At 41.7% G+C, this 22,827-nt stretch overlaps 1 protein-coding gene across 3 annotated transcripts in view; it reads right to left on the reverse strand.

Moving 5' to 3' along the window:
- The window catches only part of SCN5A (sodium voltage-gated channel alpha subunit 5), a 173,758-nt gene that overhangs the window by 127,745 nt on the left and 23,186 nt on the right, over positions 1 to 22,827 (reverse strand). For all 3 annotated transcript variants that reach the window (XM_075144250.1, XM_075144249.1, XM_075144251.1), the window contains exons 6-7: positions 22,021 to 22,251; positions 5,690 to 5,753 (exon numbers count right to left, since the gene is read on the reverse strand). In XM_075144250.1, coding sequence (XP_075000351.1) covers positions 5,690 to 5,753; positions 22,021 to 22,251 — 295 coding nt within the window. The remainder of the gene's footprint in view (positions 1 to 5,689; positions 5,754 to 22,020; positions 22,252 to 22,827) is intronic.

Raw genomic sequence — 22,827 nt, forward strand, 5'->3', positions numbered from 1 at the left:
TGTGATAAGCCTTTGCAAGGGACTTTAAATCACCACGTGGAGGATGCATAAAGGCAAATGAAGTGAGATCAAAGTGCTGCATCGCTGTACATGCCGTAATGAGTATGCTGACAGTATGGTGGCGTGGAGAACCTACCATGAAAGTGTTGCTTTCCGTATTCATGGTGACTACGAAAATAGGCATCTGATGCAATTTTAGGTGTTGGTATTAATTACCTTAGTAAAATGCCACAACACAAAAGGAAACAAAGTTTTTTTCTGATGATACGTTAGAAAGAGTTAGGACTCACTCAAAAACTTTGAGGAGCGCTATACCACACGGTCCTTCCTTCACCCCTTATATGCAATAAGCTCAGTGACAGCAGAATTTACCAAACCATATAGAATCTTGCCTGACGCTGTACATTATTTTAATATACCCTGTTAAGAAAAATCAAGGTCATAGTGAGGATAAAGGTAGCTAAAGTTTCTATAGCAACAGTTACTAGGATGCAGTTGCCAAAGGTGCATTCTTGTTGCATCCTGAAGTAGCTTTACTGGTTGCTTTTCTTTCCTGTTCACTAATCTTTTTGGTAGTATCAGTACAGACACGATGCAAATGTGCTTTCATTGTCAGCATGATCTCGTAGACTATTCCTGCCCAGGAACTGAATATACAGGCTAAATCATGTGAAAGGGAAAAAAAAAATTAAGCAGTCTGACCTTGAGATCCGAAAGGGAAACAATTGACTTAAAACAAGCAGACTTTTCTGAAAAGCCAGCTCCCTGTTGTAGTTGCAAGTGAAAAAGTGAAAAGAACAAAGATAAGTTTCTCTTTTTTTCTGCTTGTTTACGTTGTACATTGATAGCATCTTGTCTGTTTCTCTTTCTCCTAATGGACAAATTTCCTTGCTGTTTCTATTGCTCTTCCAAACCTTCAAGCAGAAGAGGAAGAAAAAACAGCAGTCTACGCACAGCAGAAAAACGTCCCTGTGAAATTACAACAGGATAAAAGTGGAAATGCTTTAGAGCTGAAATGTATCTTCCTTTTTCGTGGACAGATAATTCCAAACTGCTGCAGCCCCCGTAAGTCTTTACTCTTTGGGGAAGCATGGGACTCGGCAGTATTGGTCACTTCATCAAAACGAACAGTTAATAGTCATGGAGGAGGAGCAAGCTGTCATTGCATGGGCGGCATGAAGCAGGCTGGTGCGGCCTGGGAGGCCCTTGGAGGCTCCCTTGCTTCTTGCCCGGTGTTGGCCATGTCCCATTGCCTGCGGCCAGGTACAGAGGTCCTGGGTTTGTCCTTGATGTGGGTCTCTAAAGCATTGCGTCCAACTAGAGGCCTTCCCTTTGGCACTGTCATCGTAAATACTCATCTGCGGAGATGTGGTAATTTTGCCCTCTAGGGACACTTTCACACAGTAGGGTAGGTGCCTTCAAAAGGCCCGTGATGCCCGATTATAGCAGTGTATGGTGCTACTTGCTGTCACCTGCTCTTCTACAGCCCTTGCAAAGCATAGTCCACTTGATGCTAAGACTGGATTTCACAAAGGCTAGAGCAACTTTCACAAAGGCTAGAGTTAGCTAGAGCTAACTTTCTGGTTAGCTCCTAGCTAATCTGGTACAATTTGACCAGTGTACCGGATCTTTACTGGACCTTCCTCAGAGTTAAAACAAGGTGTTCAAAATTGGATAAGCTACTACTCTGGGAATTAAATTGAAAAGCAAATTTATAGGATTTGTAATCCCTTCGAAAATCATTCTATCGGAGCTTTCTCCATTTATTTTAAGCAAATCAAATAAAAGCAGCTGAAATTGCAAAGAGAACCAACTTGGATAATCCCAGTGCAGCCACATCCAAAAGAACAACCAAATCTAACCCTGAAACACATCTAGAAATAGGAATAATTCTGCAAATACGGTACTTTTTTTTTGTTAAAAGAGCCTTGCTGTTAGCACTGCTTCCAGTGTCTGACCAATCTGTGACACACATCTCAGAGCAGAGGATTTTTCCGTTAATGTAGTGCTCTGGATGTGTCTGTTGTGAAACACTGAGCACACGTCACTAGGGTTCACTTTGAGCCAAAGAACATCTTTGATCACAATCATTTGATTTTCTTTCTACGGCAAACATTACTTCTTGTTTCCATCGGACTCTTTGTTCCTTGTAAATACAAAGCAAATTCTTGCAGTACATCAAGGGGAAAAATGCAGTTAGATAAACAAAAAGAAAAACAACACAAAAGTTCTATTTGATTAAATAGCAAAATGAAATTTCAGGCATTGTGAAGAAAGTTTTTGAGGCATCACATAGGAAACCCCACAGACAGGTTAGTCCTTGTGCAACCAAGAAACGTGCCATCTCCCCAGTATTCCCACCATGTCTCTGCAACGGGATTTTTAAAGTAGCTCCTTGAGGTTGCTTGAGCATACCTAAAAACATAAATATTTTTTTTTTCTTCCAGCTGCCAGTTAAAGTACTAGAGATATGTTTGCTGCTGCTGAGTGACATACATCTATTCAAATCTCTTCTGAACTAGAATCAATATTAGCTAGATCCATTACCTCCTGTTTTATTGGCAGTTTGGGTGCTTGTTCAGAAAACAGTCCCTCCTAGTAATGTAATAAAGCCCCCACCTTGGAGATAATTAGGTTGTCTGAGATATAGCATCCACTGATGATCATTTCCCTGCTGATTTTGGCCTGCTGCTCCAGCTCAGGTTGCAGTCTCCATCACTACACGCTCTTACATCAGACCATCTGAGTCTCATCACCTAACAATTGCCATAGTAGATTTATTTAGATTTTTTTTTTTTTAACTCTTCTATAATAACAGCAACCAGCCAAACCTCAGAGTGTCATTAACATGCTTTTAAAAATGCACTAAAATGGCTTTGTCAATTACCTCGAGATTTAATATCCTGGCCACAACACAGATATCCCTCACTCTAACAACAAATGCCTCCAGGAGCGCACATGTGACACCACCCTTCCCTGCATTTCCTTTGGGTCCTCAGTGTACCCCAGAGGCTAATAAATTCAAGCTCCAAATTGGGAGCAGAAGCACGGTCCAAAAATGCTGTGAACATTCAGACACCGCCTTGCCAACTGTCTTTCCCTACCCCCCGTCCTGATGCCTTGGTGGGTTCCCGACTTAAGCATCCTCACTTGTCATTAATTTCATTACTAATAGATGGGGGAACCACAATCTGATGCATTCACTCACTCTTAACTCACCTCCCCTGATCCTGTGGTGCAACCCACCCTGAAAGGTCCCACGCATTCAGGTTTTGTGTTTTACTATTGAACGCACTTGCTCTTGGCTTTGACCATTGAAGGATAGGAGAAAACAAATCCCACTCTGTTAGATATGTCAGCCCGTAAATTATGGTTTCTTTATCCTAACAGGTGGGAATATACGATTTTACAAGTCCCCTGAGGCCTAAGGATCATCTTCCTAATTATCTTCATGTCTTTAAACAATGGGATGACTGGAAGGAACTCTGTGCAAAGTATAGGAGATGAGACAATACTTGCTAGTCCTGAGCTAAAAAACAGTGTAAGTAGGAATATTTATTCCCCATTTTTAATGCATTTAAAACCAAACCTTACCCAGTGGTATTAAATATTTAATTAAAACAGGAAGAGGCTGAAGAAGAAAGAACTGATGCACAAAGGCACGAACACTCATGGCATAAACACTGATAGCTTTGAGGTATTTATCAAAACAAGCACAAGGACTCTAGGTGTGGAGGTGGCCTTTTCCCCTTCTTGTACACGAGAGCTGGAAGTTCTCCCCTGGCTGTTTCAGGCTGTCACTCTCTCGTGGACATAGTGCCTCCACTGAAGGCTTTTTCCAATCATGGCTTTTTGCTGACACATTGCAATTTATTGACTTTCTAGGGAAGGAAATAAGGGTGGATTTGTTAATATGCCTTGCTAGAATCCAACCCTTAAATCCATACAAGCTACTAATATATAGATACTCCACGGATATTGGATTGGTATTTAACTTCCCACCATTTGGACAATTCCAAAACAATGGTCCCTAAACTATGCCTCACAAACTACCTATAATGTAATCAACCCTTTTGACATTACTTATGACCTTAGCAGCCTGCCACTACCATGGTTCAGGTCATCAGGGAGAACAACAAATAATATTTCATGATGTGCAAAATATTCTTGCTGTGCTGAACATTTTTTGCTCAATATTGTTGTCTATTGGCTAGCAAAGGCGGAAGTCCACCAGCATAGGTAGATTGCCAAATCCTGGGATCCCCGGGAAACATCCCAGTAGTCTTGGAGTCCTGCCTGAGCCTGGATAAATGCAATGTATTACAATCAACAAAGCACTTAATTAATGAATGCTGACATTGTACCTTCCGTGGAACAAACAAAGAGGAAAGCATGGCCCTCTGCCCAAGGAGCTTACAGTCGAAATGAGACTGGCAATACAGATCAGACACACAAGACATGCAGAGGGAGGGCTGACACTTCAGCTTTCCCTTTGTTTTATGGAAATACAGATATAGACAGTGGCAGCAGAAAGTAAAGCATCTCTCTCCAGGACCCCAAGGCTTTTCTCATCCTCCTGTCCATAAGCAAGTTTAGATTTTCTCTTCCCTTCATCTTCCTGTTCTCTCCCTGTGCACACATGCCTCTTTTCACATTAAGTTCTTCCCCATTTAAACCCTAATTTTTTTCAGTCTTCCACATTTAATTCTACCAGCTCAAAACATCCCTCCAAAAGTAGATCATCTCACCTCCTTCCCTCACTTGACCTAGGTCATCCACCTCCCTGGTTCAAATACTCTCACCTATTTAGATCAAAAGCTCATCCATCCCACCGCTCTAAGGTCTTTTCTTCCTTTTCCTACAACTCCTAACAGCCTACAATCTTTGCACAGCTTATAATCTCCTCTGCCCACACAAGATCCCATCTCTCTCCATCCCATCTGAACTCCTCCATTTCCATCAAGGTCATGAGAAGCTGTCAAATGAAATCACACCCTCAGACAATGTGCTTAGACCCTGAGAACTGGATGCAGGAGGAACCGTTAGCACCTACAGATGGTAGGGATATGAATAAAGTCCTTTATGCAGAATAAGTTAGTCTACCACAGGAATTATTCTGGATCTCTTCACTGTCTATACTATAAGAAAATGAAACACGTGTAGTCTATAAACATATCATGTACAAATGTAGATCACAACTCAAAACTGAGTACTTTCCCACCTCCAAAGCATGTTATTTTGGGGACTAGCATTTGTTGATTTGTTTATTTTCCTTTGCCAAAAGCCAAGAATTCATCATCAGTCTAAATCCCTCCAGCTTTTCTGTTTCCATTCCTCTTTCATTTCCTTTAAAACACCCTCCACTCAGCCAAAGCGTTACTTAGTTTTCACTATTTTTTTTACTGAGAAATTTAAACGTATTGAAAAAGAGCTGTAATAAGGCCCCTGAAGATTTTAGACCTGAATAAGTGACACACACAAACTTCTCTTCCCTGCAGTTCAGAAAATTGTATTACTATGCACAATATTGTCATTATCCTCTCTCCTATTAACGACTGACACAAGGAAGTTGAAATATCTGCTTCATGCTGGTGAGAAGTGGACAGAACTGAAGGAAAATGTAGCAAAAAAAAAAACCAAACATGCAACAAAAACAAACCAGAAGTGAAGATATTTTTAAAGCACTTACCCAGCATCAGTGCTATTGCCACACAGTAACACATCTTCTGTACCATTTTTAATGAAATAGTTCACTGCAATAGAAATAGAGAAATGGCTTTTTAACAAGTACATTCTGGGAATGATAACATTCACAAATATCATCCACCAACCAGCATATTTAATTGGGACAGTAATTGAGAGATGAATGGCATGCTTTTGCTTTGTTTTGCTAATTTTAACTTCTATAAATTGTAAAAACAAATGTATTTTTTCAAAGCTCTTTAAGCACTTGCTGTTTGTATTCCAAATCTGACCGGTTTAATAAGGTGGCAGCAGGGCTGTGGGCAACGTTTGTAGGAAGCATCATCTAGCCATTTCCCGGGCTGTTCTCACCGAGAACATGGTTCCTGAATTCAGTATAGCACTATATAGTGAAACCAAACCATAAGCTTGCCCATAACTTTCAGACTCTACACTGATGACATACATATTAATTGAAGTTTGTGACAGAAATTCCTGACTCATAGGTTAAAAATGCAATCAGCTGTAAGTCAAAATATAATAATACTAACAAAGCAGCCCACTCCCCCAATCTGGTGGATTCTGCTCAGCATAGAAAACGTAGAGTATAAAGCAAAAGAAACAGAAAAATGCACCCTGTTAAAGATCAAGCAAACAAGGAAGTATTCCTAAAGACAAATATTTATCAACGCAGTCATCTGTAATGGCAACGGAGAGAGACAGACACTTCTCGAGGGAGACTCAGAGGAGCAAGCTAAATTTAAGTGCTCTGGATCATTCCCTGGTTGATTATCAATGAGGCTTAAGGAAATTTGCATCCCCAGGCTAATGAGAGCCTTTGTGTACACACTCCCTCTTCCATCCCCAGCCAACAAAGTCTAACATTCAGAGAAACGGAACAGGAGGCCAACTTGTTCTCAAAAGGATAAGCAAAATCAGTTTTCCAGAGAGAGTCTGAAGAAAAGAGATGTTCTAAGGAGCATCTCTAAAACCTGAATGGCAGCATGGACGAACGGATAAAAGCATTGATCTAGAAATATAATAAATGCAAAACAGAGGCCAGCGGCTGACTGATGGAGGGTAGATACACCAGCGTACTTTGCTGCAGCAGAGAGGACGGGATTCCCTGTTGGCAGAAGACGTGACGGTGGCAGCCTTGCACAGCATGTGTTTGTGAGCAGAGGGGCCTCTGCAGATGATGCTCAGAAGAGGTTGTCCATTCTAGGCTAACTCGCTGTTGTGAAATGTTTTAAAAATCAAGAGTGACAGCTTATCCAGGCAGGCTATGCAAAGAATGTTCAATGGCACAAGCCACCGAACAGATGTGCTGTGGCTTTCTCAGTAAGCTGCGAGCAGTGGAAAAGCCCTGCCCTGCTGCATGCCAAGAGGGAATTACTGCCCATGAGCCTGTGGTTACAAGGGCATGTGATGGTGTTCACAAGTTATCAGAGCATATATCCTGCTCAGACTGTATGCTTTTCCACTTTGTCTTACATGTGGGCTTTCTACGGAAGCATCTTGACTGACAGCAACACTCAGGATGCTTAAAGATCTGTGATCAACCACCACAAATGGGGGAAGGATGTCATGTCTTCCACCTCCTTTCACCCTCCACTTCTGCTGGTGAAACACTTCTGCTTTTCTCAGGACAGATGGTATCTTATTTGGGGCATGGAGGAGGTATGGCACAACCATGAGATAAGAGATAGACAAACAACTGCAGAGGTTCTGCACCTTGTTATGAAATGGTCACCACGTGGGGTACCCTGAACTTCACAAACATGCACTACTCCCTGGGAATTGCAACTTTTCATACTTCAAATACTACGACCACAAGGACCATAGATCTGTCACTGTGTGTTGACCACTTTCTTTGAGGGATGACTGAAGCTCTGGAGCACAGTGCTGGTTGAAGACCAAACCAACACCTCCTGGTCAGCCAAATCAGAAGATGAGAACAGAGTCAGAGCACAGAAGTAAGGAGGAAAAGGAGACTCTGTGTGCAAACAAGAAATTTAAAATCCCAAGAAGAGACAAAATTCTGTTGTCTGCTGTTGACTTAAACATTCACATTTCTAAAAGAAGCCAAAGAGTGCTATGGAATGCATGCTGAGGAACCAGCGCTGGGAGGGGGTATCTTCACCACGGAGTCTGCAACTGCACAAGAGAGTGTCACAGCTACCGTGCCAAACTCCAGCCTGAGGAAGAGCTGAATTGCTGATTTCCTACTGATAAATGAAGGGGGGATTAGAGTATTATACCCAAGGAGACAAATCGCTGTATTATCAACAATGAGCACAACAATCAATTTGTCATTCAAAGCAAGTTGGTTTGGATTTCGACCAAGCATGCCAGGCAATCAGAGTTCTTTAAGAAGCAAGCAGTCATCACTCTTGATTTTAAGAACAAACCACCTTGGTATCGTATTAACCCGTGGCCTCAGCTTTCCATCAGTTAACTCTAACATGGACAAAGAACATAAAACTCCTTTTTCATTTACAGTAGGATTTTCTCTATGAAACATAGACTGCTCAAACTGATCAACACCACCCAAAAACACAATGACTTTTTCATTGTCTTGGCAGATTCCAATTAGGTTTTGTTTTGTTTTTTTCATTTTTTTCACTGAAAAATTTCTGCATGTCAGTGGGAAACAAAATAGGAAAACGAAAAAGGAAAACAAAACCCAAAACCTCCATGTTAGGTTTTTTTTTCCAATCTTTAAAGTAAAATCAAGCCAAAACAATGACATTTTTACATGTGCATGTGTGTACATAATCTTTATGTAACATGCCATTCTTTCCAAAGGGAATTCTCTATTTCTTTTTCTACCATCTTTACTAAAATGTTGATGTCACTGTTATGGTGTATACAATGCCTCTTAGGAAATTTTCGTAAGATAACTACTTGACCATATTAAAAGAATTTAAAAAGAATTGTCAGAATAACACTGGCTTCACATCAGTTTCTGGTCGGTCACACATTATTTACTCCATTGTTGCCAAATAAACTCATCTATTTTTCAATAATACAAAACATTTCCTGTCAGTACTCAGCAGTCAAAAATTCAACAGAAATATGTTTTCTAATAACCAGATGTTACCTTCTCCAAAACATATGCATGTTTGTGCCTGAGCTTTATAAATACATACTAAGACCCTGTACCTCTAATGCTCCTGACATAGTATCACTTGTGTTAGGTTGATTCTGTTGCCACTAAATAGGTGTATGATGAATCCATATGTTGGTGTTGTCTTCCCAGGACTTGTGTTTTAGAGGTGCCGAGTTCAGTAAAATAATCCTGTAAAGTGAGTGCTCACAAGCAGCTTATTACCTTCTTATAGAGTTTTGTCTACCTGCAAAGGACAGCGAGATGATGGCAACTCCTTCAGCCAAAGCGGCTCAAGCACCAGTAACAGTAAAGATTTGGCCCAAACCCACACGCCTTGCTGCGAACAGGGTATGACGAAGCTCACTACCATAACCTCCCTGCAACCAGTACTTGTGCCAGTTAGATGGAAAATAGTAGAAGTTTACCTCCATCTACTATGAATCACATCTTCCTTGGCATTGACATTAACATACCTGTAGCATCTAAGAGTAAACACTCCTCTAATGAACTCCTTAATTGTTTTGAGGAAAGGGTTGATAACAAATATTACTCAGCACAGTTGTTATACATTAAGTTATTATTTGGTAGGGACTACTGATGGTTGTCTTTACAGAATCATAGAATCATTAAGGTTGGAAAAGACCTCTAAGATCATCGAGTCCAACCGTCAACCCAACACCACCATGCCCACTACACCATGTCCCTAAGTGCCTCATCTACACGTCTTTTAAATACTTCCAGGGATGGGGACTCCACCACTTCCCTGGGCAGCCTGTTCCAAGGCCTGACCACTCTTTCAGTAAGGAAATTTTTCCTCATGTCCAGTCTAAACCTCCCCTGGTGCAACTTGAGGCCATTTCCTCTCATCCTATCGCTTGTTACCTGGGAGAAGAGACCAACACCCACCTCGCTACAACCTCCTTTCAGGTAGAGCGCGATGAGGTCTTCCCTCAGCCTCCTCTTCTCCAGGCTAAACAACCCCAGTTCCCTCAGCCGCTCCTCATCAGACTTGTGCTCCAGGCCCTTCACCAGCTTCGTTGCCCTCCTCTGGACACGCTCCAGCACCTCCATGTCCTTCTTGTAGTGAGGGGCCCAGAACTGAACACAGGATTCGAGGTGCGGCCTCACCAGTGCCGAGTACAGGGGCACGATCACCTCCCTGCTCCTGCTGGCCACACTAGTTCTGATACGGGTCAGGATGCCGTTGGCCTTCTTGGCCACCTGGGCACACTGCTGGCTCATGTTCAGCTGGCTGTCAGTCAGCACCCCCAGGTCCTTTTCCTCCGGGCAGCTTTCCAGCCACTCTTCCCCAAGCCTGTAGCGTTGCCTGGGGTTGTTGTGACCCAAGTGCAGGACCCGGCACTTGGCCTTGTTGAACCTCATACAGTTGGCCTCAGCCCATCGATCCAGCCTGTCCAGGTCCCTCTGCAGAGCCTTCCTACCCTCCAGCAGATCAACACTCCCGCCCAACTTGGTGTCCTCTGCAAACTTACTGAGGGAGCACTCGATCCCCTCATCCAGATCGTTGATAAAGATATTGAACAGCACCGGCCCCAGCACTGAGCCCTGGGGAACACCGCTCGTGACCGGCCGCCAACTGGATTTAACTCCATTCACCACAACTCTCTGGGCTTAGCATGTGACACGGAGCCCAGACAGCAAAACATCATGACTGTGGCGTGGAGTAATGACTGCTCTTCCCCATCACCAGCAAACAGACCTTATACTAAACACAGCCCAGGAAATAATGTTCATTAATCCAGCTCTCAGTTACATTTACATCAACGCAGAGTAATTCAATCTCTCCAACATCCTCAGAGCTCCTGGCTTTCCAGGGACACCAAGAAGCTTGGTAGCAGCCCTAACGGTCAGTGATCCCTTAAAGCTTAAGTTTGCAACAGCATCAGGGAGATGAAAATATATCACCCATTTTTTCCTCCTATAACACCATGAGTTGCTGTGGCTCCTGCAAGTCCATGCTCTGCCTCCTACACTGCTCAGAGCACGCAGCATTAACCCTAGTTTTAAAGTTGCTGTATGCAAGTAGTGAGAAAATACACAAATTCCTCTAGGCTGTTCTTGCAATGTCTTCCTTCCAAAGTCAACTCCTCAAGCTTCTCATCATTTCTGCTGTTTCTTTCTACACTTTTTCCAATTTATCAATACCTTTCAGGTTTCTTCATTGCTCCCTTCCACACCAGGCAATTCTAACAGAGCAAACATTTGCAATGGCTCCACCTGTCAAGTTAAGGAAAAAAAAAAAAGGCAAACTTCCTCAAAAAAGTAATTTATTCTAATTAAAATTATGCTCCAGCTTATACTTTCCACACTTACATCACACCACTGAGCAGAAAGCCAGTGGGGTATGTAAAGCTGCAGGGTAGAAGTCCTCCTCATTTCTGTGCAAAGGAAAGGAAAAGTTTCCAGTTCAGAAAAATGGAAAAGGTTAGAGTCAGCTTAGAAAACACGGTTTCTGAGTCCAGCTTCTGTTCCTCCTTCGAAGACCCAACTGAAATTATATTTTGACTTGTCTTGCAACAAATTCATTCCAATTTGGAAAAAAAACTATATATTATCACACTTGCATAAAGAGCAGCAGTCAAATATCATTAGTCACTGCCCAGAGCAGAGTCCTCTGGCTGACTTTCTAACAAAAACTTCAGAGAGGTGTCTGTTATCTCAGACTATTTATTGCAGCCACACGGGTGCTGGCTGGTTGGAAGCTTTCTCCCTGTGCTTCGGCTGGCACAGAGCACCGACAGCCACCAAACACCCCGATTCCAAATGTAAAATGCAATTCAGAAAGCCCCATCACCTTACAGTTGTGATACGTGACACAGAAACAAAATAGATAACACCCCCTCCTCTCCCTTTCGCCCACCGGCACAAACATACTGTACCTCCTGGTAATACATAATAATTAAAATGAATCCTCGCTGCACTTGCTGTGTGCACACTGTGTCACACACGGTGAAGTCTCTAATAAATGAAATTGAGTTTGAAGATGAAAAACATGCCTGACAAAAGCGATGGAACAGGATGTATTAAGGGTATTATTAGGGAAGAATACTTGGGAATAAATGGCACTGCCAGTTAGTTCTTCCCTGATAAAAGGGGTTGCAAATAATTATAATAATCAGTTACTCTCCTGTTGCTCACCCCATGACAGGGGATCTGGCTCTCCTCTGCTGTCCCCTAGCATTTGCTGCTGCCAGCCTTTCTGCTGGGTTTCGCAGGCTCTCGGGTGCTCTCCTCTCCCTTCTCGCTTCCCATCCTTCTCTCCCTCTTCCCCTGGGCACTCGCTTCTGGCCCAGCTCTCTCCTGCCACCTTACCCCTTCACCATCTGGGAGGACATATTCAAAACTTCAGTTAAAAAAGGAACAAGGAGTTAATTGTGAGGATGGTGGGGTGGGTAGAGGGGCAGAGTCCAAGCAGCCAACATTTTTGAAGATCTTATATACAACATTGGCTAATACATGACTTTAGGGTAACTACAGCCCTGAATTCTGGGCATGAGCTATCCTGCAGGAGATATGGAGGGGCTGGGAGGGGGTCGTAGAAAACAATACAACAAGGTGCTGAGAGGAAAGTGGTCTCCTTAAGCTCAAGTGTCTCTGGTAGGCTCCTATCAGTGCTTCCCCCCATGCTCGAGACAAGCCAAAGAAACAAATTCCCAGCCAGGGCTCAGCAGTCACCATAGCACAGAAAAGAACATGTCCAATTTGGATAGTACAGCTTTTTCCCTCTTTGAGAAAAAGCCACTAAAAATATCAATCAAGCCCTCTACTAGATGGCTCCTGTGCACTAGGAAAAAGCTCTGAAAGCCTCAAAGATCCACAGTACCTGGTTCGTGCTGCCTGGACAGTCCAAGGGAAAGAAAAGCACATCAGGAGCGTTTGGAGTGCAGACCAGAGGGGAGCGGAGAATTTAAATGCTCCGCCAAGGCTGTCATGGCTTGGGGACCATGCCAAGTTCATGAGCATCCCGAGGAAGACGAGACACGAGACAATAACTAGCAATAAATACACATGCTGGCTTTTAAACATCTTCAGATAACCTCCTTCCGTGTCTGTGTCCGACCAGTCACGCAGACCCACGCTCTTAGGGCTGTAGGCTGCAGAGCACGTAGCTAAAAGCATATTTAGTACCACTTGTTTAGACATACGGTTCACATGAATAGGCAGCAAAATACTGAAGTGTGCTCTCTGGAAGTTTTGTGGAGGTTTTGTGTTTTGTGGAGTTTTTTTTATATGTTCCACACAAAAGAATTAAAATCAAAAGCTGCTACAAGGGTCAAATGCATTTGTGATTACAGACAGATGCCAGAAAAATAGAAGAAAATACTCCTGCTTGTACTGTGATAAAGAAAACAAATGAATTGGATCAAAAACTGACTAAGAGACAAAAACTGACAAAGGTTAAGATGGAAAGTCAATGTGCAGTTTCTCTGCAGGCTACCAGAGGGCTGTATCTGCACCACTCTATTACATTTATAAGTACAAGGGAAAGAGAGGGTGAGCAGAGAGGTGACAATCTACCACACACCATATTTTCCAGGTAAATCAAGTCCAAGACAAGGACTGAATGAAGAACACTAGAGAGGCTTATCCCACAAAAAAAAAAAAGAGTGGAGAAACGCAAAGTGAGATATTATGTTGTCAGAATGTGAAGTAAAGCAGAGAAGGAGAAAATCTCACCCATCCATAACCTTATCAAGTTTTAAATTCCCTGCATCAGTTCAGGTAAGAGATACGGATTTTTTTAGGGACCCTTAGCCAACACTTTTGCGTAATATGAAGCTGTGATCAAAGAAAAGTGTAATATTGAGATGCAGGAGGAAGAGGATGGAGTACTATACAGGAAACAACCTATAAACCAGTGGCTTGTCTCATCCAGAAGACAGACCACAGCATTGCTTTCAATAGGGTAACTGCCAGACTGACGGGTATTGAGAAGCAGGTAATGAGAATGTCTGGGAAAAGTTTAATAAGAAGAGCAATTGAAAAAATGGAGATCTTTTATCTTAGAAAAGAGGTGACTATCAGTGTCAAAAATAGCATGCATTCTGGAAAATTGAAACAGGGAGCTTTGTGTGCTCCCAGACACAGAACGTGATAACGACGTTTTTGCCCTAAGAAAATGGAGGGGGAGGGGGGAAGCAAATAAAGAAAAAAAAATTCAAAAATAAAGATAAAGGAAATATTTTTCACTACACTTGCCATTTCAACTGCTGAAGTTACGGCTGCAGGCAGCCCCTGTGGCCAAAACATTCAAAGAGAGATTTGTTGCTTATGTAGATAAGGATATCCAGAGTTATAGTAGTTAATGTTAATAAAAATTTAGAAAAATATCTATACTTCAGGCTGTATTAATTTCTTCTGGAACACGTGGGGCTGCTTTGTGCCACAGAGGGGTGCTGCTGTAGGTATACCAAGGCCAGACTGAGCCTGGCAATTCCCATATTTTATCTCCACCTCACTTGGGTGAATTCAGCATTGATGACAAGTGTAAGGAGAAAATAGTTCTTTACTTATTCCTTAAAACCAGTGCAATACGGGGAAGCAGCGATGCAAGCCATTCTCCAGCGGTGGGCTCACGGTGCACCCGGGCTGATTGTTCAGAGGTAAAGGTGAATGCTCCCTCTTGCCTTTTCAAGGCACGTTATTGCTGAACCCGGAGCAAGCAGAAGTCCATGGACAGGCTCCAAAGGGCACAGACGGGGTCCTTTCAAACGCCTCTTTGAACGTTACTGTGCGAGTCGAGTGGTATATTAGTTTGGTAGTTTATGAACAATTGGAAGGTGCAGGAAAACTCTGAAAATGTTCAGTCTGAGCCTTCCGTGGCAGATCTTTCCTCTAGTAGATCTCTCCTTTCTGTGAGCAGTAATGCAGTGATGAGAGCAAAACAAAATGTATGGGGGACAAATCCTCCTGTTTTACAAATTGTTCCAAGATAAGAACTTACTCTCTCACCACAAGGCCAAAAAAATTCCTATTGAATGGTCGGGAAGAGACTGTATTGGATACAGCAGTACCAATTCCTATGTTTTTCTGATCCTTGCACTTCTTCCACTGGGCCTTTCTTTTTCTAGTTAGCTTAAAACATTAAAGTGCACAGGTACAATACCCATGTTAATAACACCTCAGAGCATTAACGTTTGAGCATTTATGAAGCTATTTATCAAAAGATCCACAGCACCCGAACAAAGCCACAATATTTACAGTTAACGGCAGAGTAACGTGAATAGATTCCACGCTGACAAGCACAGTCTGAAAGCCCAGAGAGGTTCTTTGTCTTAATCATCGGTTCACATACAATCATACATAATAAAACACCTATTCCAGTCTCAACCTGATTTATTGCTTCCCTCTTTCCTCCCACCTCCATAATTACTCATCAAACACTCACTGTCTTCTATTACCACCTCAGACAACACCTCAAACACTTCAGCTCTTCCCAAACTTGCTACATTTATTATCTGACTTGGACATCATTATTTTCTAGACAGTTCTCATACAGTTTCAGAATATCTGTTCATACCATTCCATTTCAGTGGTTCTGAAAGCAAAAATGAAGCAATTTGTCAGGCAGAGCTAATAATCAGGCACAGAGCTTAGAGAATATATACACGCATCTATATACATACATACATATTTTTATATGTTCACAGATATATGCCTCAACGTCCATGCCCGTTCATTTCAACAGTGCATTACACCTAGGACACCAAAGAGAAGGATGTGAAAAGACTAGAATTATTTCACATTGGTCTGGAACCGCTCCCGATTTATCAGCTCCGAGCAGTCAGAGTGGCTCTAATTGCATTTACACCACCTGCAAGACCAGTTGCTTCCCACAAGCCTGTGATCCCTTCTCCAGCACCCAAGACGACCCTGATTCAGATGGGTATCACATCAATGTTCAGCAAGTTGCTCTGCAACCAAAGGTCATCTATGAAGAGTGCTCACGTTCCTCAACCTTAGGCATCTAACGTGGCTGGTTTAGTTGGACCATCTCCTGAGGCTGCCCAGTACGATTAAGGGATATAAAATGAAACAGGCTCCTCCAGAGGCCACCTCAGAAACTTCCTTCTCCAAATCACTCCTGTCGCTTTGTTGGATGTAATTGGGAGCTGCAAAGACTACGTACCTAAAATAAAGACCTAAACAATGTATTTACACATCTTTCTAAATATAGAACCTGAAGCAACCATAAGTCTTCCAGGTCCAAATAGACAAAACAGATATTACATTTATCTTTATCTGGAATTTTTTTTTTAATAATTAAAGCTTTTTTTTCCAAACCTTTGGTAACTACACATTTTGACTTCAGAAGAAGAGAAAAATCATGCCATGAAATGAATGCCAAAACTAGTCTGGAAGAAAAAAAAACAACATCCTTGAAAAGTCCTCTTTTAAGCTATAAAAATGGCAGTTCATTCCTCCCAGTAAAAGGTTAATAAATCTTTAACTTTTTTTTTTTTTTTTTTATATTTCAACATTCTGGACAGGATTATCTGAAAGAAATTACAGGTTTTTATTTTACCTTACGAGATGCTGATTTTGAGAGAAAACATACATCAAACACTTTGAAAACAAGACCCTTTCAGAGTGTCTTAAGTAGAATATTTAGTTTAAGGAAAAAGAAAATACTGGGGTTTGAGCCTACCATTTCAAAAGTGATTTTATAATAATTTTACTATATTTTTAAGGTTTTTTTCTTAAGTGTTTTTTCTTATGCGTTCAGCACGTACATCGAGCCCTCCTCTACAAGAGCAGACTATTTAAACTCAGATTTCTACTTACTACTTACTGACTAGTCAATAATCCATTTTAGTAATGGAATATATAAATGACATTAAAGATTCTATAATCACCAGCCATGTGAATCAACTACACTCAGTCCATTGGTACGCCTTTTCTCTCCCTAAGCCAGTGACATATCTGACATCATATACCTTTCAATGCACTCTGACTCACACATTCATGAAGCTTCACTTCATCAAATACATCTTTAATTTAAACACCACAACCTAAGACAGGCTTTCAAGCATGCTATTTGCAGCTGCTTTCCTAGAAATCTTCACAAGTATTGGAATTAAGCTTGCAGGTTTCCAATCAGCTGGTATTTCTAAACTATTAGCTCTCCTAAAGATAACTGACAGCTCAATAACTTTGATATTGATACATTGATCACATAATTTTCATAATGCTGTGGATGTAAACTACCACTACTTTGTACTTTTTTTTCTTTATTTCATTTTTATACATGAGCACTGCTATATCCACAACTTCAGATTCCCAGGTTTGTTATTATTAATGTCTAAAAATAATCCTCCTTGGGCTTATTGATTGCCGTCCCTTACCACATCTAGAATCGCAGGCAGGAACATAATTACTTACCAGTAGCCAGCGTTTTCCCAGATGAACAAGCTGTGCCTCCATTTTAACTTTACCATTAGCACTTGACATCAAGAATTTTTTAGCCTGATTCTATCTAATGCTCAGCTGTCCCCCACCTCGCTCTCCATTCATACAGGCAAAGAACAGTCCTACAGAGGAGACTGGGAGACCTGATGAGCTACTTCTGCCTTGATCTTCCTGTTCCCCTTCCTAGGTTTGCAGTGGTAAGCATTACTCATTGGAGGCAAAACCAGACTGGAATAACTTTTCTGATAAGCCGCCTTCTTAGAGGTTGGTGTGTAAATTGTGAAGACCTAGAGTCATTGAAACTGGTGGAAAGAATAGAAAAATCCTCCTGTTCATCATGAGACAGATGTGCCCACCAAAAGGCAGCTTTTCAATCTGCATCAACGCTGTGAGTTGAGGAAGGACTAAGCAGGTATCTCACCTTACCATGACCGCTGTGCCCAGTAGCTAAGCTGAGAAACCAGAGGCACCTGCAGTAGCTTAGAGGAAGTTTCTTTCACAGAATTAAGCTTTTAATGACAATGCCAAGAAAGTCCCCTTCTTGACAGTCTGATTGGGAATATTCAACGTCACTTTTGTATACTAGGACTTAGTGATTAGTGAAGCTAAATGGAAGAGATCTCTCAATGTGAATTTTCCCACTGAATCCCCATGCTTAAGGGCTCTGTCCCTTGCTTCCCAAGTTATCTGGCATTTCCTCCAGCTGCAGGAGCCATCAAAAAATGATGGAAAGAACAAGCAAAGTGTTGGGTGGATAGGTAGGAAATCCTTACTCCTTATGGGATTTAGTTTATATGATTGTCTCATGGCAGATGCACAACAGGAGCAGAGAACCCAACAATGCTCAACAAAGCTAGCAACCTTGCAATGTAGGATTGACAAGTTCATGCAAGAAAGATTAAGTAACAGCCAAAGGCCTGAAAGGGGAGGTGGTGGGGGCTGACTGCTTATGGAACCATCATGCACATAAATGAACCAAAGTTGTTTTTTTTTCCAGATTTAGGAAAAAAAAGATTTTTCTACTGCCACCACAATTCCTGCCACCACCACTACTGGTGCTAGTATGCTGCCTTTACTGGTGGTGGAGGCAGGAACAGGGGTAGCAGAGGGGCTGGGCAGCACCTGCACCATCAGCCAAGATAGGTGAGGTGACCACAGTGGTAGAGCAGGAAAGTACATGTGGGTCTTGAGTGTGTAGCTAAGGGAAGGAGCTCCTGAACCCTGGGGCATGGTGGGTATTTCCTCAAGTATCAACCAAAAATCAAGTGTCGCCACGTAATTGTGGTTAAGCCAATGATGATGCAAACAAAGTTTATAAACTGACTTTTTTCCCCATCTATAAAATCAAAACAAGAGGATTGAGAAGACAGATGAGAAAAAATTTCCTGCCTGGAGGCTGAAAGGAGCTAAGGAAAGAGGATACAATTTAGTCTATATGCCAAGTCAGTTTTGAATAAAAAAGCAGAGCTGAAGCTATCCCAGGCCTTCCACAAAACCAAAACGTCTCCTGTCCCAAGTGCCTGCGGCACACAGTTATCTCAAACCTAAAAGGGCTCAGAAAGACTGAAAACCGAGTTCTTATCTTTCTTTGCACATCATGACTAAGTCAGCTATTTCCTCTGCAGCATCAGGCAATTCTTCACTGTATTAGCCTTTTAAGGGGTTCCACTCGTTTTTGGTTTTCCATTCATGCAAAAAAGGTTCAAAGGCACAAGAGGAGGCTGATGCCATTTCAGAGGTTCCCTGCTGCCCTTCAAAACATTAAAAACTCTCTCAAAGAATCCAAAGCAAACTTTTGCTCTCGAAGAAGAGCAGAACTGGCATATTGCTCCATTTTGATTCTCTGTTTTGGTGTCCTGATAAACAGAATTAACAAGTCATTTTTCCAATTTTGCTTTTGAGTGTTTTTCATTCCTTTATTTCTTTACATCCTTTTTTTTTCTTTTTTAAAGTATTATTATGAATCTCTGACAGTACTTCAGGTTTCTGTCTTCTGGTTTTTAGATTAGTATCCCTGCTCCAAACTAAGTGACTCAGCCACATTGGTTTTGAAGTCTCTGAAGAGCTTTTGTAATTATCTGTGCTCCCTTCAAGTGAACTCTACTATCTCAACACGTTGGTCAATTTTCTTCTCTAGTTCTTCTTCAGAATAAACACTGGCACTACTCTGTTTCTTAATATATTCCTCTTTTTATCTAATTTGGTCTGCCTACACTTTAATCTAACTGTATGTATTGCTTAATTCCCTGCAGTACTTGAAATTTGGACTGTTATTAAATTGTGGTCAGTACTACTCTGTTAAACAGTCACTTCATTTCACCATAATACTTATGCAAAATGAAATATAAAGCACTATCCCATCTAGTTACAAAATGAGCCAGTCCTTCCATTTCTGAATTGCTTTAGTGCAATAGTCAACATTAAATGAAAATCCTACTTAATACGGTTCTCCCTGGCCTAATAGCTAAGCCACCTTCTCCAGCACTTCGAGGAACACTTCATTATTCTTATTCAGAGGTCAGTACCTTTTTCCTATAAATCTACTTTTCTTCTAGTTCTTCAGTGGCCTGCTGCACTGACTCAACACTTCAATTGTTTAAATCATTTTTGTCCATCCACCACAGTTGATGGCTGTTTGCCATAATGCACCGTGTCTTTATTTTCAGATATTATGAAAACATTCATTGATATTATTATTACTTACTATTAATACCAACGGTCAAACTTTAATTCACTTTAATCCCTTATCTCACCAAGTTGATTATCTTTGTAATAGATAAATCTCCTTTAGTGACAAGAAGTATATTTTCATGACCATATTAACCATTGCTGGATTTACTAAATGGATATTTATGGGAGCATCTCCCCCCCTCCCCATATCAGGGCTACACAAATAAACCTGCTCATGGTATGCCAGAGCAACTGTACAATTCCTCCCATTTAAAGCAATGTTGCAGCTGGCCCTGACATTAACTGTATTTTTATAGAGACTATCCAGTGGTACATTTACCCTACTTCCATTTCCAGAGAGTCAGACTATCTTCACAGCTCCATTTCATCCCTTCACCTTTACAGCAGGGCTTTATCTTCCAGCCATCACTATTTTATCTCTCAGTGCCTCTATGAGAGAGGGCGAGCAGCACCTCACACAGCTGTCAGTTATCTGTGGGTGGACGAGCTGCGAAGTGCCTTAATCCACCACAGGTGCAGAGATATCTTTTCTAGCTCCAGGAGCACTCATCTCCAAGCTGGAAGCACAGAGGGCATGGGTGGGGAAACATGTCAGCAGGCTCATCACCCGCCAGAATAGGTCCAGCGTGGTTTTTTAGCTCTGGCACAGAGGTCTTTCCCCTTTCAGCTGACAAGAGGGCAACATTAAGGGGACACATAACCTGATGGTCAGGGTTAGTCCCAAAGATGGCCCTCATTCAGCCACAGCTTCGTGAGCTGCCCTTCCTTAGTGCTGCATCAACCACATCATGCATTAAAGACACCGATGTTGAGTTTTCTATTCCTTGAATGAAACCTTTCTAACACCACTGCTTCCAGGGCTGCTCAGACTGCAGGGAGAGGAATCGAGCAGAAAGGCCAGAAGTCACCAGTGGGGAATGGTGGGACTGCCCTTGGCCCAATCCCTGGTCCATGTAGCCTGGCTGAAGAGGTGTACAACACTGAGAAGCCAGCAGGAGTTGGAGGCAACCTTGTGCCAGGCATTCAACAGAGTCCTGGGTCAAGCCAGGCAATTTCCAGGAATCAGGCACGGGGTTTTTATAGTGCAGATGGCTGGAGATACTGGACTGAAGGGTCCACACAGTCAGAGCAGAGGTACCCCGTGACAATTCCTCCCAATCAAATTTCCAGTTTATGAGTTGACTATGTGGTTCATTCTTCTCCTCAAAATAAATAAAAAAACACAGGTCACTGGTCATAAGTTCCTACCCACGCACATCAGTCTGGTTTCTTCCTTCCCTAAGAGCGTCATTGGATTGTTTTAGATGTGAGTCCATGTCCACTGCAATTGGTGAGGGTCCTCCGGTGACTCAGACGGTTTTGGAGCAGCAACAGCTGGACCACTTGTTTACATTCTGAAGTTTATTTACATGAAATCTTATTTTTTTAAAATGTTAATAAATGAGTTCAGTGAACCTATTTCATTGTAATTCAAAGTATAGCAGACTGTAGAGTATTAAAAATTGCTTTGGCCTAGAAAACAAGCCTTTTGATAATAAACATCAGAGCACCAGATACTGCGCGATGGCCCAACCCAGATAATGAGTTAGGGCCCTAATAGCATAAGATTTCCTTAAAAAAATGCTCTTGGGATTTTTCAGATTAATAAATACTGAATTGCTCTGCTTTGCTTTTTGATTTTTTAAGAGCCTTAATTCAAATTTTGAAGTTTTGCTAGAAAATGCAAGAGCTATAAATTGTCTTAAAGAAACAGAGTGCAAACCAGACCCACACACAGACCTGAAATTTTCATGTGATTGCCTAATTCCAGGAAAGGGAGCTTTAAGAAAAATGTCGTGAGACACCCTAAAACTGTGAAGATCATCAATGATGCCACAAGGACCTTAGTCTGTATCATAGGAGAGCACCAGAAATACTTTCAGCATGAACTGTGAAGGCACCACAGAGATCAGAAAAAGTCACCTAGATCTTTTGAAACCACATCAACATCATGAAGAGCCAGTAGTCAGATAATGCTGCATTTGCTGATTCACATATAGATTTTAGTCAATATAATTAAAAAAAAAAAACCCAAGAAACAGACAGCAGGGTAAAGAAGAGCTTACCTGGATCACTAAGAAATTCCTCCGAGGTGTTCCACATCCTACCATCCAAGTACAACGTGCCATTGGTGGAGTTAAACTTGGTGTAGTCCCTGACACACTTGTGTCGCAAGTTGCCCATGAAGAGCTGGAGGCCTATGAGGGCAAAGACACTCAAGCAGAAAACGGTCAGGATCATCACATCAGCAAGTTTCTTAACAGACTGGATAAGTGCCCCTACAATGGTCTTCAGCCCTAGGGAGATAAAAGCCAAGAGTTTACAGATTGAGAGGCTGAAATATGTCTGCAGATAGCTACTTTTCATGATGAAAATCTCCATGGAAGGGAAAATCGGAAGGATTTCTACTACATGTTTGTAACTGGACGGCAGAAACGAGAGACAAGTGATCTCCATGAATGTTTAGTTTGGCCTACTTTTGTCTGGACAAAAGTCTCGGTATTACTCTTACACAAACACCGATTTAAAAATGGAGGGAAACAACTGGATGGAGGAACAGTGAGATACAAAAATATTCATGGATAAAGAAAATACAGAATATCTTTTATATTTTCATGGAGCTGCAGTAAAGGCTGTAAAGCCTAAATCCCATTGAATTTTGAGAATGTGAATTAGTTTTAAATCACTCAGGTGATTCTGATAACTTTATCCCTCACATAAACAGATGAAGAGGTACGTAAATGTTATTTATTCCCTGATTATTTTACATATTTTAGTGCCAAATCCATCTCGCTGTCCTCATATGAATAATTCCTCTGCCTTCAATTCATTTGCTTAAGACAACAAGAATTTGGGATTAGAAATAAGCCAAA

Source organism: Calonectris borealis, chromosome 2 (assembly GCF_964195595.1).
Source record: "Calonectris borealis chromosome 2, bCalBor7.hap1.2, whole genome shotgun sequence".
Taxonomy (NCBI): domain Eukaryota; kingdom Metazoa; phylum Chordata; class Aves; order Procellariiformes; family Procellariidae; genus Calonectris; species Calonectris borealis.